This window comes from Stegostoma tigrinum, chromosome 17, assembly GCF_030684315.1.
Source record: "Stegostoma tigrinum isolate sSteTig4 chromosome 17, sSteTig4.hap1, whole genome shotgun sequence".
Classification (NCBI taxonomy): Eukaryota; Metazoa; Chordata; class Chondrichthyes; order Orectolobiformes; family Stegostomatidae; genus Stegostoma; species Stegostoma tigrinum.
In genome coordinates, this window is record NC_081370.1 from 22,443,979 (window position 1) to 22,461,197 (window position 17,219).

Consider the following 17,219-nt stretch of genomic DNA (forward strand, 5'->3'; position numbering starts at 1 on the left):
ACAACATCTGCCATTCAGAATTTAGCTGAAAATTATCCAATATCTCCTGTGCTCAAAAAACCCAGAATAAATCAAACCTGTGTTCTTACAGTCCTACCGGTCTGCTCTGAGCCTTCAGAAGTGTGATAAAAGGCTCATCAACAGTGCTATCAGATGGCACTTGCTTGGTGGTAACCTACTTGGGCAGTCTGTTTGGGTTCTACAAGGGCCACATGGTATCAGAAAACCCTAGTAAATCAATGAAAGTTGTGCTTTGAAGGGGAAACTAATGGCTTGTTCAGAGTCAGAACTAGTGCAAAGGAAGGTGGCTATGGAGGTTGGAGGCCACTCATTCTCTGGATTGCTATTTTGGTCAACTTTTGTTTGTCATTTTATATAAATGATTTGAGGGGGGGGGAAAAAGGAGACACGGTTAATATTTGTGACATGCAAATTGATGGTATAGTGGATAGTGAAGAAGGTTATCTAAGATTACAGAATCGATTTGACCAAAATCGGCTGAGGAGTAGCAGAAGGAGTTTAATGGATATCGTTTTGGTAAAACAAACCAGGGCAGGGCCTGGGTAGTGTTGTAGAACAGAGACCTAGGGATTCTGGTACATTATTATTTGAAATTCATGTCACCAGTAGACAGGGTGGCTAAAATGTTTAGGATGCTTGCCCTGACTCTGAGCACAGGAGTTGGGATGTTGTGTTGAAGTTGTACAGGATGTTGGTGAGGCCCCTTCTGGTGTACTGTGTATAGCTCTGGTCCCTGTGCTATAGGAAGGATATGATTAGAGTTCAGAAAAGACTTACCAGGATGTTGCCAGGAATGGAGGGTTGGAGCTGTAAGGAGAGAATGGATAAGCAGGGTCTTTTGTTTTTTCATTGGAGCATCAGAGGTTGAGGGGTGCACTTAGTTTATAAAATCAATGGGCACAGATTAGGTGACTAGCCAAAAGCCTTCCCCCTAGGATGGAGGGAGTTTAAAACCAGGGGGCAAACTTTTAAGGGTGAGAGAAACTTCAAAAGGACTTGAGGGGTGACCTTTTTTAAAAAAAAACAATAGTTTGTGAGTAGAATAAACTGCTAGTGGAAATAGTGCATGAAAGTACAGTTAGAACATTGAAAAGACATTTTGGATAAATACATGAATAGGAGGGATATGAGGCAAATGCAGGCATGACTATTTTTGTTTGGGAACATGGTCACCTTGGACTAGTTGGTCCATAAAGCCTGTTTGCATGCTGTATGGCTGTATTTTCTACACAACCTGTCCAGATGGTATGACTCACCTCTGGATCAGGTGAGACATGAATGCTGGTCTCCTGGCTCAGAGATAAGGGTACCGTTACTATGCTGCAAGAACCCCGGAGTTCCTCAAGGTAGTATCCTAGGCCTGGCCATCTTCAGCTGTTTTATCAGTGACCTTCTCTGCCATCACAAAGTGGGGGTGTTTTTCTGACTGACTTGAAACAATATTGTCACCAGGTCAAAATCCTAGGATTCCTCTCCTGCAGCTTGTGCACTCCTGCACCTCGTGAAGGCAATTCACTACCAATATCTCCTGGGCTACTAGAGATAACAATAAACTGTGGCCTAGCCAGTGACCCCTATGTCCCATTTAAGAATGAAAGAAAAAGTACTGGGTGTTGGTGAATGAATTGAGATGGGTAGCGGAGTTTTGGATGAGCACAAGTTTGCAGTTTGGTAGATGGGAGGCCAGCAAGGAAGGCACTGGCATAGTTGAAATTTGAGGCAACCTCAGTATAGACTTGGAAATTTTGGTATCAAGTGATATTATGGAGGTGGAAGTAGATGGACTTGCCCTGCTGAGTTGTGATCAGAATCTTGTGGTAGTGTCAGACATGCATAAATGTTTTTGTATAAAGGCTTTATTCAAGTTGAGGCAGTTACCGGGCATAGTGATATGGAGGGGGCTAATATACAAGGGTTTCAGTCTTTTGCTATTTGTTTTGAAGAAAATTTCTGCTTACCAAATTGCAAGTGCAGCATGACACTGGAGATGCTCAATGAAGGCTGTGTGCATTTGTGGCTCCTGATGGGCTAGTTTGTATTTTGAGTGGAATCTACCTTCTGTTTGAGTCCAAGATGTTGATTGTTTTGTTACTGAAACATGAAACTCAGATGGATAACTGGTTTTGAGAATGCGACAGTCACATTACGACCTCAAAAGTTACATGCTGGTCAGTTTAAAAATAGTTCATTGTTGCAAATTGCCAGCACTTAAAAGATAATCAATTTACTTGTTCATCTAAATATTTGTACTCATCACTGTCCTCTAGTTTTTGTTTTATACTGTAGTTATTTTTACAATATTGTATTTTAAGGATAAATCAGTGTCACCTGTCTTTAACCACTCCAAGGTGGCAACTTGATTTAACTTTCTATTTTCCCTTTTCTTAATAAAAGCAATTACTTATTTAATCTGTTGGAGGTTTTAAGCTGATGAGTTTAAAACTTGCAAAAATCATCTACTCCCAAAAATGGGTTCCTACACTGAATTTTTTTTCAAAATCCCACTCCCAAGAAGTGACTGAACACGATTCACCTTGTTTCCACATTCTGGGGGAAATTGTTAGCTTATCAGTAGTTTTATTGTTTACAACATCTGGATTTTTGTCGCAGTTTGTGCAAGAAATGGGCAGAACCACTTCCCCCATACTAATTCTATTTTGGGAGGGAAGGCTCCACAATTTTTTTGTTTTTAGTCTGTGTGTCTACCTATTTTGCTGATGCATAGGTCCAGAGCTTGATTTCTTTTTTGGATACCCCATTGGTTTGGGTATGACCAGTGACTGGCTAAGGGGACTGAGTGCACATGTCTTTAACATAAATATCATGAGCAAGGCTTTTTTTTGCATAGAAAAGTAGAATAATTGATTAAAGTGGACGTATTTTGTCCTAAACATGGGCACTTGTTCAGGTCATAATTGTACTTGAGATATTGTTTGCAGTTGTGCATTTGATGCTTTTTACAGGTAGACGGTATCCCCTTAGTCTGCAAGCTAATGTGAAGCACCTAGTGGTGCAGTGTCCGGCTGCTAATGGATCAATGGATTCACACAATCAGAATGTTATCTTGTAATAGTTCATGAAATATTTCATATTGACACGGACCTGAAGCAAAACCATTTTTCTTATAACCTTGGGAGTAAATAGATTCATGCACCAGAGATCAAATGTGTGTTTTGATTCAATTCCAGTTTCCAATTGTTTTTGGAGTTGTTAATAACTTAGTCTGAAAAGCAAAGCATGAGCCATATGTGATGTCCCAGATGTGGTTGCTACTTGTTGAAATGACTTGGTTCCCTTATGGCCATAATTTTCCTGTACACCCCAGCCATCTACCTCCATTGGGGTTTCTGAAAGCAAGAAATTGGAGAATCCATCAGCAATGTAGGAAAACAAAGCAAGAATTTTGAAAGTCAGCATCCATTCAAGGATTTGAAAAACGCCAAAAGGGCATTGGGTTTGGGTCAGTAGTTCTTTTAAAGACATTGAGAATGGGCATTGTGAGGAATGTAATGATGGAAGGGGAGTGCTAACTCTGGTCAGTTTATGCAGAAAAGGGGATGTTTGAAAGCACAAGTTTAGATTCTGGGGGTGTGGCTGCCAGTTATGGAGGTAGGAATACTCATTGAGCGTGTACCCACTGTTGTGGATATGCAGTGATACAGCATGATTGTAGAGAGAGGAGAACCTGGAACTTTCAGAGGCTGGCTGTATAATAGCTTTAGAATGGGCTGAATGTAATGTAGGTTTCTTTGAACTGGCCATTTGAATACAGAACCACTGTGTTTTGAATGCACCCTTTGGTAAGCGCTGTTTTAAGGGTGCTTTTGTCCCTGTATCAGGAGCAGTTGACCCAATTCCTGCATAACTTAGTGACCTACATTTTTCCACTTGCTGAAAGTTCGGGCTCAGTTTTTCTCTGTCACTCAAATGTCATGATTAGCACAAGTCTTGAATAAATATAAATCCTTATTATCAGTAGCATACAATGGGGAGGAAATGTCTATTTTAGTGCAGTTTATTATTCTCTCGTGTTACAAAGCAATCACTATTATTATGCAAATTCCCCCCACCCCTTTTTTTGACCCAACAGGAATCTGTTCAATACAACCTTAAATCAGTGCATTTATGTTTTGAGGCACTCTTTGAGCCATGTCTTTGACACAAAATGCTCGCGCACCCCCTCTCTCTTGCGCACACCCTCCACTGTGGTTGTATCTGCATGCAAGAGCAACATCTACTCTGCACATTTCTGCCATGGGTCAGCTTGTGACTAATGGGTCAATTCTTGACCTGCCAATTTCTAGGAACATGATAGGGTATGGCACATGGCTGTGGGCTCTCCAGGGTCAGGATTTGCTTCCACTCTTGTCGGCGACTGTTCTCTCTCCTTTTTATTCCCCCCCCCCCCCGCCTCCTTGTTTGAGGGGCTTGGACTTGCTGCACAAGCTATCTTTGTAACATTTGGACCATGGGCTGTTTTTAAGGGTAAATACATCAGTCAATGCAGGAGATGCTTTCAGGCCATCAGGCGTGCCCATCCATAATAACTCCTTTATTCTTTGCAAGCATTTTGACTGGAACTGGCTTCAAGATGAACATTAGCATTTATTCGGTGGTTGTCCCTCAGAATCTGATGGATCTGACAGGGGTATTCTTGATTAGAACTGCTCTTGTAGATCATAGATCACTGTCCTGTGCAGCATTGTGGTGATGATGACAGCTGATCTGTAGTAGATCCTGGGTCAGAGGGGTATGTCATTACAACAATAATTGGTGTTTGGGACTGTGGGCAGTTGGTAATGGTCTGATTTGCTGGTGTAAGGTTGGGAGCAGGGGCTTGTGATTTACTGTCCCTGCCTCTGCTCTGTGTATCTTGTGGAGGTCATAAGACATCAAACCATTCTCAACTGCAGTTGGCAGAAGGCTAAGCTGAACTCATCCATGGTGACATTTTGAAAGAGGTGGCTGCCAAAGTATAGGAAGTGCTCAGCATGTTTGTGTTCCAACATATGTGTGGTGGAATGTGCAACTGACAGTGTGGGTTGAAACAAGAACAGGGTAAGTCACTTGAATGCAGAATTGAGAGTCTGTACAAGTAGTTTGTAAATTTGGTGCAATGGTAAATGACATTATATATAGTTATTCTCCTGACGTTCCCTCTTTCTTCCCACCAAACACTGCCTCAGTTTCCCATGTTGGTCAGTGTAGTTTTGGCATGGGGGAGACCAAGTTTAGGGTTTTCCATCTGCAGCATTTAAAAGCGACATTGAAGGGCAGCTTCACTCTTTAGAACATAGAACATAGAAAAGTACAGCACAGTACAGGCCGTTCGGCCCACCATGTTGTGCATTGGAATATTCCTAATCCAAAAATAAAATAACCTAACCTGCATTCCCCTCAATTCACTGCTGTCCATGTTTCCACTTTTTCCACTTGTCTTATGAGGAGAGGTTGGTTGAGCTCAGACTTTTCTCTCTAGAGAGAAGGAGGAGGAGAGGTGACCTGATCATGTTCCTAGAAATTGGCAGGTCAAGAATTGACCCATTAGTCACAAGCTGACCCATGGCAGAAATGTGCAGAGTAGATGTTGCTCTTGCATGCAGATACAACCACAGTGGAGGGTGTGCGCAAGAGAGAGGGGGCGCGTGAGCATTTTGTGTCAAAGGCATGGCTCAAAGAGTGCCTCAAAACATAAATGCACTGATTTAGGGTTGTATTGAACAGATTCCTGTTGGGTCAAAAAAAGGGGTGGGGGGAATTTGCATAATAATAGCTGATTGCTTTGTAACACGAGAGAATAATAAACTGCACTAAAATAGACATTTCCTCCCCATTGTATGCTACTGATAATAAGGACTTATATTTATTCAAGACTTGTGCTAATCATGACATTTGAGTGACAGAGAAAAACTGAGCCCGAACTTTCAGGAAGTGGAAAAATGTGCGTGTCCAGCAGTCTCTTAAATGTTACTAATGACTCCGCTTCCACAACTACCACTGCCAAACTGTTCCATGCGCGCCCAACTCTCTGGGTGAAGAACCTCCCTCTGACGTCTCCTCTATACCTTCCTCCTAACACCTTTAAAACTATGACCCCTCGTGGCAGTCATTCCTGCCCTGAGGAAATGTCTCTGGCTATCGACTCTATCCATGCCTCTCGTTACCTTGTAAACCTCGATCAGGTCACCTCTCCTCCTCCTTCTCTCCAGAGAGAAAAGTCTGAGCTCAGTCAACCTCTCCTCGTAAGACAAGCCCTCCAGTCCAGGCAGCATCCTGGTAAATCTCCTTTGCACCCTCTCCAAAGCCTCCACACCTTTCCTATAATAGGGTGACCAGAACTGGACACAATATTCCAAGTGTGGTCTCACCAGGGTTTTGTAGAGCTGCAGCATAACCTCGCAGCTCTTAAACTCGATTCCCCCTGTTAATGAAAGCCAAAACACCATATGCTTTCTTAACAACCTTATCCACCTGGGTGGCAACTTTGAGGGAGCTATGCACTTGAACATCAAGATCCCGCTGTTCCTCCACACTGTGCCAAGAATCCTGTCTTTAATCCTATATTCAGCATTTAAGTTTGACCTTCCAAAATGCATCACTTTGCATTTATCCAGGTTGAATTCCATCTGCCATTTCTCAGCCCAGCTCTGCATTCTGTCAATGTCTTGCTGAAGCCTCCAATAGCCCTCGATGCTATCAATGGCACCTCCTGGTGTTCAAACTGTGTTTGAAGTGAATAACTGCTGTCAGTGTAGATTGCACATTGTATGAGGACTATCATGTTGTATTGACACTGACACTGATCTAGATTTTCGACATGCCTGTTTCAAATCTCCCACTCATTGGTTGTCATACGGAGCAATTGCAGGATTGCAATTCAGTTTCTCAGCCATCTGAATATTTGGAGCGCAATCCCCAAGGGCCCTCAATTTACCAAGCTAGATGCTTTGATTAAGCTAAATGTGATGTGGCGTTCTCATCAGACAAATAGGTGAAAAATGTCAAAAACCTCCTAGAAGACCTAAGGCTGCATTTCTCCTGTGGGAAGACTTCCTCATCACAGATTCAGAGAATGCATGTTATGGACTACATGGAAACATGGTTTTTCCACCGAGTGGATTAACTACCCTTCTTGAAGATAGTGACAAGATTCTTGTTTTTCTGAAGTTGCTGGTCATAAACTGGGTTTTCATTTTCCTCCCAAATCTCTAAGATGACAGTCTTGGTAGGAACAAAACCCATCTTGCCAAATTTGCTGTCATCCAGCCTTGCCCTGCTGCTTTTGTTACTAACTACATTAAACTATATCCAGTTAACAGGTACTTGTTCTTTTGCGTATTTTAGATTAATAGTCAAATGAGCCTACTTTCCGTTTGGTCTCCCTATTTTCATTTAAATAAGTAGAAGACTTGTCAGTCACTACATTTTTGCCTTTCTGGTCTCAGGGTGGCCATATCCAATTATAGTATCCTCACTGCAGATCCAACTGGGATAATTATTCTCTCATACTGAATTTTTAAAATCGGGGTCTGTTTAGTGCAACATCAGTTATCATCCTGCTGGATATTAAAACGTTAATATAGCAATGTGAAGGGATGGAGAGAGACAACCTACTTTAAATGGCACACTTCTAATGAGTGCTTAGAGACATGGGGGTGTGTACACAATCTTTAAAGTGAATGGAAATAGAATATTGGGTTACGTTAATAGAAACAGTGCATACAAAAGCAAGGATATTATGCTGAGCACTTTAATGCTCTCATTAGGCCACAGGTGGAGTATTACTTAGCTTTCAGTTGCAAGATTTGGTGGAAGAGCCAGGCATGTCTCCATGGAACAGAAGTGTAAATTTGAGCGGAAAAAAAAATCTTCCCTATTGGTTGATAGAAGAACAAGGGAAGACTGATTTTAAGGTTTTGGCAAGATGCAGACTGACCTTTTCTTCCTATTCTCCTTTATACTTCACGGCAATCACTACTCCACACTAAGACACAATATTCAATAAGTGATGATAAATAATGTGTAGCGAAAGAAGATTTCAGAAGAAAGCAGCCGTAAGAACAAGGTTATTAAGAATTCCTTCTTTATCAGCAAATTATGGAGAAGCTTTTATGGCTTCACTAATGGCTCAGTTAACCTTTGCATTAGCAAATATGGAACTGAAATATTTGAAGCAAAACAAAGCCTGTGCCACTTAAAGGTCTTCTGCTTGGCTTTTGGAAATTTTTTGAAATGAGGGAAAATGGAAGTGACATGGAGGTAAAAGAGAACAGAGGAGAGATTGTTCCCAATGACTTGGCTATCAGCAGTCGCTTGGATAAATCACTAGATTCCACCTGTGTAAATAGATCTCCGTGATATGTCACAGTCAATAGAAAGGTACTTCAAACACTTTTTTTATTATACTGTGGCTTAATTATAAAATACTGAAAAATGTTTTATGATATATGCCCTTTATAAAATGTAGATATCGCAAATGTTCCATGCAGTTGCTATACCTTATTTTAAAAATTGTTTTTCTTTTAGGCTCAGTACTATGGAGAGATTGGTATTGGAACACCACCTCAAATCTTCACTGTGATTTTCGACACTGGCTCCTCCAACCTGTGGGTTCCTTCGATTCATTGTTCTCTAACTGACATTGCATGCTGTAAGTTTATCTATTTCCATTTTCCCATGGTCACCCTATTGCCATGCACTATCAGGTCTATTACATGCCTAGCCTCTTAGTTGGTAACTTTGGAGTTGTACTATGTACAGAACATGCTTTTTTTTTGAGTCCTTGGGTATAAAACATCTTGGAGTTGGATTGAGGTGTTAGTTATTGAGTTAATCAGCAATTTGGGTTACAAACTGAATTAGGAATTTGAGTTTGGCGGTGCAGTTTGAGTCTGTTTGTTTTTCCTTTAGGGTAATTGTGCCAAACTCCTAGCAGTCACAAATGCTTTTAAATTTTTTAGCTTAAGATTGAGAATAACTGTTGAAACTAGGTAAGTTTCATACTAGGATCAAAGTGGGTGCTCAGAAATATGATAGGAGGAGGATTATTCTCCAGTAACTCACAATGTACCCAATCCTGTATTTGCCTGGGGAGAAACCATAGGTCACTCCAGGATGTGTGAATTGCTGGTCAGGCCAGCATTTATTGCCCATCCCTAATAGCCCAAATGGCAGTTAAGAAGGAAAGTTGGATTTGATAATAGTGATCTGAATTGAAGGTGTGGAGAAAAGTTTGAAAGTGTTTTTTGTTCAAAACACCCCATTTTGATGAAAAATATAGAATTGATACTTATTAATTTAAAGAACACGCCATGTAGCTTGGTGTAATTAAACTTTTCATAAACTGGTGGTTTGGAGTCTTTTTTTTTGATCGGTTGTCAGCATTAGAATGTCTTTTCATGACTAGAAATCTGCAATCAAGCAGAAAGGAAAACACAACCTTAGAACAAATGTCAATACATACAATTATACCTCTAATTTTGATAATTTATGCCTCAATTGTTTCAATATTCCTTGTCACTTGCTTCAAAAGAGCTATAAGTAGGAAGTTGTTTGAAGATTTTTTTTAAAGCAGCAATGCCCATATTTCACCACCACCAGAATTAAAAAAGGGAAGTGAAACAAACTCATTGAAGCTATAATTGGGGATGCCCACCTTCTTTCTGAAAAAGCCTGTTTGAAGAATGGATACACGTGCTCGTTCTCATGTCTGGACATTAAATGAGGAAGAAAGGAAGATAATGAAGTATTTTATCTTGGATGGCATGTGAGAGTGCAGCCTCGGAATGTTTCTTCTTCAATCACTTAAAATCTATCAGCCATCTTTTCACCAGCATTTGTAGTTTGAGACCTAAATGTGTTGAGTTTCAATTAATCCCTTTTATCATTTCTTCTTTTTAAAGTGGTGCATCATAAGTATAATTCTGACAAGTCTAGCACATACGTGAAGAATGGGACCCAATTTGCTATTCAGTATGGTACCGGCAGCCTATCCGGATACCTTAGCCAGGACACCATTACAGTACGTACAAACTTTTTCATTCCTGTTGGGGAAGACAGTTGGCCAATAATTTTTAATGACTCCTTTTTCAGATAAAGTATTTGTCACAACCATTCCATAGGCAAAGGTTCCCCAATTCATTAAAGCTTCAATTAGAGTACCTCAAATTATTATCTTCCCAGATAAGGGAGAATGAGCTGGTTGCCCTTATTATTCACCCTTCATTGCTGCAGGGTCAAATTGAAAAGGATTCCTTGCGTTGCAGACAGGGCACTTGCTCCCTCAAACTGAATTTAATTTTTGCTTTGAAGAGGACCCAATTTAACCAGGCCCTTTTTTCTTTTGTCCATGTGATTTGATTAGTAAAAAACTAACTGTGGATGCTGTAAATCACAAACAAAAACAAAGTTGCTGGAAAAGCTCACAGGTCTGGCAGCATCTGTTGAGGAGAAGGCAGTTAATGTTTTGGGTCTGGTAACCCTGTGTCAGAACTGAGTTCCTCAGTTTTTGAGTCCAGTGACCTTTCTCAGAACTCAGACGCACTCACTTGTGTGTGTTGTGCCTTTTATTGCTTCTAAGACCTGTTCAAATTTAATGTCTCGACTTGACTTCCAACCAATAATCTTACAAATTCATCCACTTCAGATTTTCCTCTTCTTAGCTGGTAATTTTCACTCCCTGGACCTGAGCATGAGGAAAAACCAATTATTTGAAGATAACAATTCTAGTGACTCTTTTAGGTCTAGCTGTAACCAGAGGTTCTAACTAAGTTTGGGAAATGGCGTTTCAGTAAATTGAGTGAACAAGAGGCAGGGGGTTCAGGCTGAAGGGTGGCACGGTGGCTCAGTGGTTATCACTGCCGCCTACCAGTGCCACGACCTGGGTTCAACTCTACCCTCGGGCGACTGTGTGGAGTTTGCACATTCTCCTTGCGCCTGCGTTGGTTTCCTCCTGCAGTCCAAAAATGTGTAGCTCAGGTGGGTTATAAGGGCATGGGTCTGTGTGGGATGCTCTGAGGGTCAGTATGGACTTGTTGAACATGTTTCCATACTGTAAGGATTCTGAGTGTGACATTTTTGTTTTAAATGTGGTCTGCTGTCTTTGTCCTGCAGATTGGTGATCTCAACATTCAGAACCAGTTGTTTGGTGAAGCCATCAAACAGCCTGGTGCAGCCTTTATTGCTGCCAAATTTGATGGAATTCTTGGCTTGGCCTACCCACAAATATCAGTTGATGGTGTTGATCCGGTGTTTGACAATATCATGAGGCAGAAACTGTTGCAAAGGAATGTGTTTTCTTTCTACTTGAACAGGTAAGGGGTAGCAGTCAAACCAATTCAAAGTATTTTGCCATTCTTCCCTATGTTGTAGGAGCCGATTGTAACCATTTTGCCAATGTCAGTATGCCAGAATAAACTGGCTAGTTTTGGGTTCTCTCCACATGCTCCACAGTTCTTTAGTCAGTCAGCCTTGTAAAGAAGTCAGCATTCAAATGAGAAGTAGAAAGCCTACAAACTAGGCAGCTTAGTCTGACATTATATTATTTGCTCGCGATGATGTAGATGCACTTTTTTCCTCTTCCCCCATTTTCTAGGAACCCAGACACTCAACCTGGGGGTGAGCTTCTGTTGGGAGGCACTGATCCCAAATATTACACTGGAGAATTCTTCTACTTGAATGTCACCCGGCAAGCATATTGGCAAGTGCAAATGGATAAGTAAGTTGCCATTGTGTTTGTTTTTTTAAAGTAGAACTTTTATCTGTGACACGTCCGTGCAGCATGTAAAGCTGGAACTGAATCCGGTGGTAACGTTTTGTTGAGGATAGTTGATCACTTCAGGGCAGTTGTGCTGATAGATTTTTACATCTTTTCAGAATTTTTTAGAATCATGCAAAGGTGAGATACAGGAAGTAAGATGTCCTATGTCATTGCTTACTGGAGCAATTTAAAACTAATCTAAGCTTTGTCATTTTGTGTGTAGAATAATCCAACATTCTTCTCAAAAAAAACCTGAGTTAGTATCTATTACAGGTGATGGGCCTGAAATGCTTGGTTTAGGCCTTCAGTAGTGAATGTTGATTGTCCATAGGTACTGCTTTAGGGAATAAAACTGTTGAGCGCTGCATCTTGTTTGGGTCTGGCCTATTGATCTTGCTATGTTGTCTTTTTTTTGGTGCAGTATTGCCATTGGTGAGACCTTGGTCCTTTGTAAAGGAGGCTGTTCAGCTATTGTGGACACGGGAACATCTTTGATCACTGGACCTACTGTGGAAATTCAAGCCCTACAGAAATCCATTGGAGCTATACCACTTACTCAAGGCCAGGTGAGGAGAATTTACAGTTCTTTCTCTTACAGGAATTTCACTCCACACACCAAAGGTGCCTTGAGTAGTGGATTAAAGAAAGATGATGCAGAACTCTTGATCATGTGATATGTTAAACTTTGGGTAGTAATTGAATCACATTTTGACTACATGCTTTCCGTGATTTGAGAAGCCTGTTCATACTTGCTATCTGAAATCACATGAAGCACAGGTACTTGGGCACAGTCCATGAAGGTATTTTCCCCCCTTCCTTTTGGAGCCAGTAACTGTTGGAGAATGGCAATGTGAATTAGTTATTCATTCAGGAGCTGATACTTGTTTGCAGAAATGTGTACTGCTGATAAATCACCAATAGCAATCACAAGAATAACTTTAATATACTCCCTTCCACAGTACAAAGTTGATTGTGATAAAGTTGCCTCACTTCCTCCCATCAACTTCCGCCTGGGAGGGCAGACCTTTACTCTGACTGGAGAGCAGTATATCCTCAAGGTGGGTACTCTGTTTTTATTTTCTGCATGATTGCTCAGAAAGGAGTAAGCAGATACACTATTATTTTAAATTTTAAACTCGCATACTTTTGGCATTTTGAGGAAGCATCCCAGTTTGTAAACTTTTTGCAGCTATACTAAATTAGGATGATAAGTGCCCTATTTTTAATAATTCAGAATCTCTTCTCCTAGGATGTGTTGTTTACAAAATGGTTGTTTTTTTTAAAAAAAATTCTGTATGTTTGTCTCTTCCCTGTTTCTTCAAAATGTTAAGATAAGGGCAGTTGACATGGTGTACATGGACTTCAGTAAAGCCTTTAAGGTTCCACATGGTAGGCTATTGGAGAAAACTAGAGGCATGGGATTGAGGGAGATATAGCAGTTTGGATTAGAAACTGGCTTTCTGTAAGAAGACAACGAGTGGTGGTTGATGGAAAATATTCAGCCTGGAGTCAGGTCACTAGTGGTGTGCCTCAAGGATCTGTTTTGGGATCACTGCTGTTTGTCACTTATAAAAATGACATGGACGCAGGCATAGGTGGATGGGTTAGTAAGTTGGCAGGTGACACTGAAGTCGGTGGAGTGGTGGACAGTGTGGAAGAATGTTGCAGGGAGACTTGAATAAACTCCAGAATTGGGCTGAAAGATGGCAAATGGAGTTTAATACGGATAAATGTGAGATGATTCACTTTGGGAAGAATAATAGGAAGGCAGAATACCGGGTCAATGGAAAGATTCTTGGTAGTGTGGATGTGCAGAGGGATCTTGGTGTCATGTACGTAGATCCCTGAAAGTTGCCACCCAGGTTGATAGTGCTGTTAAGAAGGCATACGGTGTGTTAGTTTTTATTGGTAGAGGGGATTGAGTTTGGAGCCGTGATGTCATGCCGCAACTGTACAAAACGCTAGTGCAGCCTCACTTGGAATATTGTGTGCAGTTCTGGTTGTCCCATTACAGGAAGGATGTGGAAGCATTGGAAAAGGTGCAGAGGAGACTTACCAGGATGTTGCCTGGTCTGGAGCGCAGGCCCTATGAAGAAAGGCTGAGGGACTTGGGTCTGTTCTCATTGGAGAAAAGGTGGCTGAGGGGATTTAATAGAGACATACAAGATGATCAGGGGATTAGATAGGGTGGACAGGTGAGAGTCTTTTTCCGAGGATGATGACTTCAGCTTGTATGAGGGGACATAGCTACAAATTGGGGGGGCGGTGATAGATTTAAGATGGATGTCAAAGGTAGGTTCTTTACTCGGAGTGGTAAGGGCGTGGAATGCCCTGCCTGCCAATGTAGTTACCTCAGCCACATTAGGGGCATTTAAACAGCCCTTGGATAAGCATATGGATAATGATGGGATAATGTAAGGGGAGGGGCTTAGATTAGTTCACAGGTCAGCGCAACATCAAGGGCCAAAGATGTTCTGTGTTCCCTTTCTTCTTTGAAAAGGTTTGTGGAGGTATAGCCTCTTGAACTACTGCTGTCTTGTACTAAAGTTACAGAAATTTGATACTTAACAATTTTGTCAAAGTCAGAATGATGTGTAAAGGAAACCTGGTATTCTCATGTTGGCTGCTCTTTGTCAAGGTGATAGAGGCTGCCTGTTGGGGAGGGACTGTTGGTGGAGCCTCACCAACCTTTTTTTACATGCTGTAAAATGGGCACACTGTAGCCATAGTACACTAATGGAGAAGGAAACAAATACTTACTGGGTGTTCTGGCACAACTTGGGCTGTTGGGGAGCGGGGGGGAAAAGGTAGTTTTTTTTTGTTCAAGGTATGTTTTAACACTGTTATTGGGTTTTTTCAGGTAAAGCAAATTGGCATGACCATCTGCTTGAGTGGATTCGTGGCTCTTGACATCCCTCCACCAGCTGGTCCAATGTGGATTCTTGGAGATGTCTTTATTGGGCAGTACTATACAGAGTTTGACCGGGACAACAATAGAGTTGGATTTGCAAAGGCTGTGTAACAAAGGCGACCATGTTAACAATCCACTAGAATATTGATAATTGAAGTGCACTAACATTCAACACTAACTTGCAGCAACAATCATGGGAATCCTTTAGACTAGTAACTTTATCGTAATGACTTCCAAAGTGCTTGATTGTATGCTGATTTACTTTTCAAGCAAATAGAAGTGCAGAATGTTAGTGTTCTGTTGGGAATGTAAAATTCTCTTTGCAGTGATTTAGATGCTCTGTTTCACAATATTGTTTTTACTTTGCAGTCTGAGTATCTTACCTTTTTAATGTGGTCATTCCTTATTGAGGTAACATCTATTTCTGTTCATGGCTCTGAGTCCAGTTTGCTTCACTTGAGATTCCACTTTGTATTTTTTTAATCTTAAAAATCTGATGCTTAGCACAATGGAGCATCACATTACAGTGACTGTATATTTTGTTTCCAAGGAGGCAGCGATACTGCACTGATTTTTGGTTTTGTCAAGGACTTGTACTCTACCCAATCTGGGAAGGAATTTTGGTCCTAGTGATGAAGGTGCTAGGTGAAATATCATCCCATTGGAGGGAGGAAAGGGTGGGGGGGGGGGGGGGGGAGCGACAGAGAAATCTGGAAGTTTACTCCTGCTAATTGGCACAAAGGTGAGGCAAAAAAGAACTACAAAACTGAAAAAAATTTGGTAGGGAGGGATGACAGGTAGAATCTAGCAATGTTAAACAATGGGAAGATTTCTTATTTAAGAGATGACCGCTTTTTAATTGTTTTTAGGATTATTTGACATTTTGTTCTATTGTAATAGGACTAGATGGAATCAAATAAACTGAAATACAATAACTGTGCCTATGCAAGTCATTTCGTAGTCTAACATGATTTTAGTTCAGACCACTTGCTTCAAGTCAGATGACTGTCTTGAGTACTATTTGAACCCAATGTTAGCCTCCCATGGTGAGATGTTCAAGCAGGGTGTCTCTACACAGTCTGATAACATTAAAGAGTTTGTCACCATTTGAAAAAGGTATCGCGTGGCCTTTGATGATTTCCTTGTGCAAAAAGGATTAATTGATGTCTAATTTGCAGTTGTCCATATTATAATACTCAGTTATTCAGATGTAAGATTTTTGACACAATGAGCAACGTAAAGAACTTGAATGACTTCCTTTTGTCTAGTGATGCTGTGGACAGACAAAAGTGTTTTGACTGTTTCTGTAGCTAGATTTTACTCGAACAAATCACCACCCTGTTGCAAGAGGCTGTTTTCAGGGGCACTTCTCTTAAGTATAGCTGACTGGGAGACACTGTCTTCTTGCCTCCTGTAATGGCAGATTAGAAGGATTGACAGATTTATTAATCAACCAGTTTGGCCAACCTATGAATGTATCTTCTGTGACTGAAGTCCTGGAGTGGGAACTGAACTCAAAGCTTTTGTCTTTAGAATGCGGAACACTACCTGCAATACCACAAGATCTTGTATTCTTAGAGCTCCCTTTTTTTTAAATAAAGGACCAGGAGTGTGTTCTGCTCGATACGATCATGACTAATCTTTGGCTTAAATTCCTTTCCCTCCCACTTTTCATATGCCTTGATTTTTAACTGACACCAAAATATATCTTGGCCTTAAATATATCCAGTGGGAGAGCATCCACAACCCTCTTTGGTAACTACAACGATTCATAACTTTTTTTGACGGAAGGAATTACTTTGCATTCTTGTCCTACATTATTAGCCTTTTTCAACGCTGAGACTGCTCCATTGTTTTAAATTATTTAGCCAGAGGATACATGTGTCTACACTATCAAGCCCTTCGGAATCCTTGTATGTTTGTGTGAAATCACCTGACATTCTTAAACTGAAATTATTAACCCAGTTTACGCTCATTGTGAGTCTCAATTGTGCAGAGCCGGAAAAGTGCAGCTGGTCAGACAACATCCAAGGAGTGGGAAAGTCGATGCTTCAGGCCAAAACTCTTCCTTTACTCTTTATGCTGATTCTCCATCCAACTGTATCACTTCTCATACACCACTTTGTCTACCATTCTTGTGATTGGAAGCGGAGTCCAATAGTATGCATAGGGATCAATTCTCAAATTCCTTGTTCTTCTATAGAAATAGATGGTCTTGGATTACAGGATGATAGATGTTTTGGACGGATGCCCTGATCAGTGGCAGATGGAATTTAACTCTTGAGGTGATGCGCTTTGGAAGAAGTAATAAGATTGGAGTACTCTATGTACCAGGATGTTCGAAGGAACTCCAGGATCTTAGTGTGTTTGTCCAGATCTCTGACGGCAGTTAGGCAGTCAAGAAGGCATAAGAAACATTTGCCTTTATCAGTTATGACACAGATTAAAGTGCAGGGACATCATGTTAGAGCTGTACAAAACTTGATTAGGCGACAGCTGGAGTGCTGTGTGTAGTTCAGTTTTCTACTT

General features: G+C 41.0%; 1 protein-coding gene across 2 annotated transcripts in view; it reads left to right on the plus strand.

The window, feature by feature from the left end:
• The window catches only part of LOC125459336 (cathepsin D-like), a 29,739-nt gene extending 14,114 nt beyond the window's left edge, over window positions 1-15,625 (plus strand). For both annotated transcript variants that reach the window (XM_048545682.2, XM_048545683.2), the window contains exons 3-9: window positions 8,548-8,671; window positions 9,924-10,042; window positions 11,134-11,333; window positions 11,615-11,737; window positions 12,201-12,345; window positions 12,739-12,837; window positions 14,640-15,625. In XM_048545682.2, the coding sequence (XP_048401639.1) occupies window positions 8,548-8,671; window positions 9,924-10,042; window positions 11,134-11,333; window positions 11,615-11,737; window positions 12,201-12,345; window positions 12,739-12,837; window positions 14,640-14,801 (972 nt within the window). In that variant the 3' untranslated portion in view covers window positions 14,802-15,625. The remainder of the gene's footprint in view (window positions 1-8,547; window positions 8,672-9,923; window positions 10,043-11,133; window positions 11,334-11,614; window positions 11,738-12,200; window positions 12,346-12,738; window positions 12,838-14,639) is intronic.
• Window positions 15,626-17,219: the final 1,594 nt, after the last annotated feature.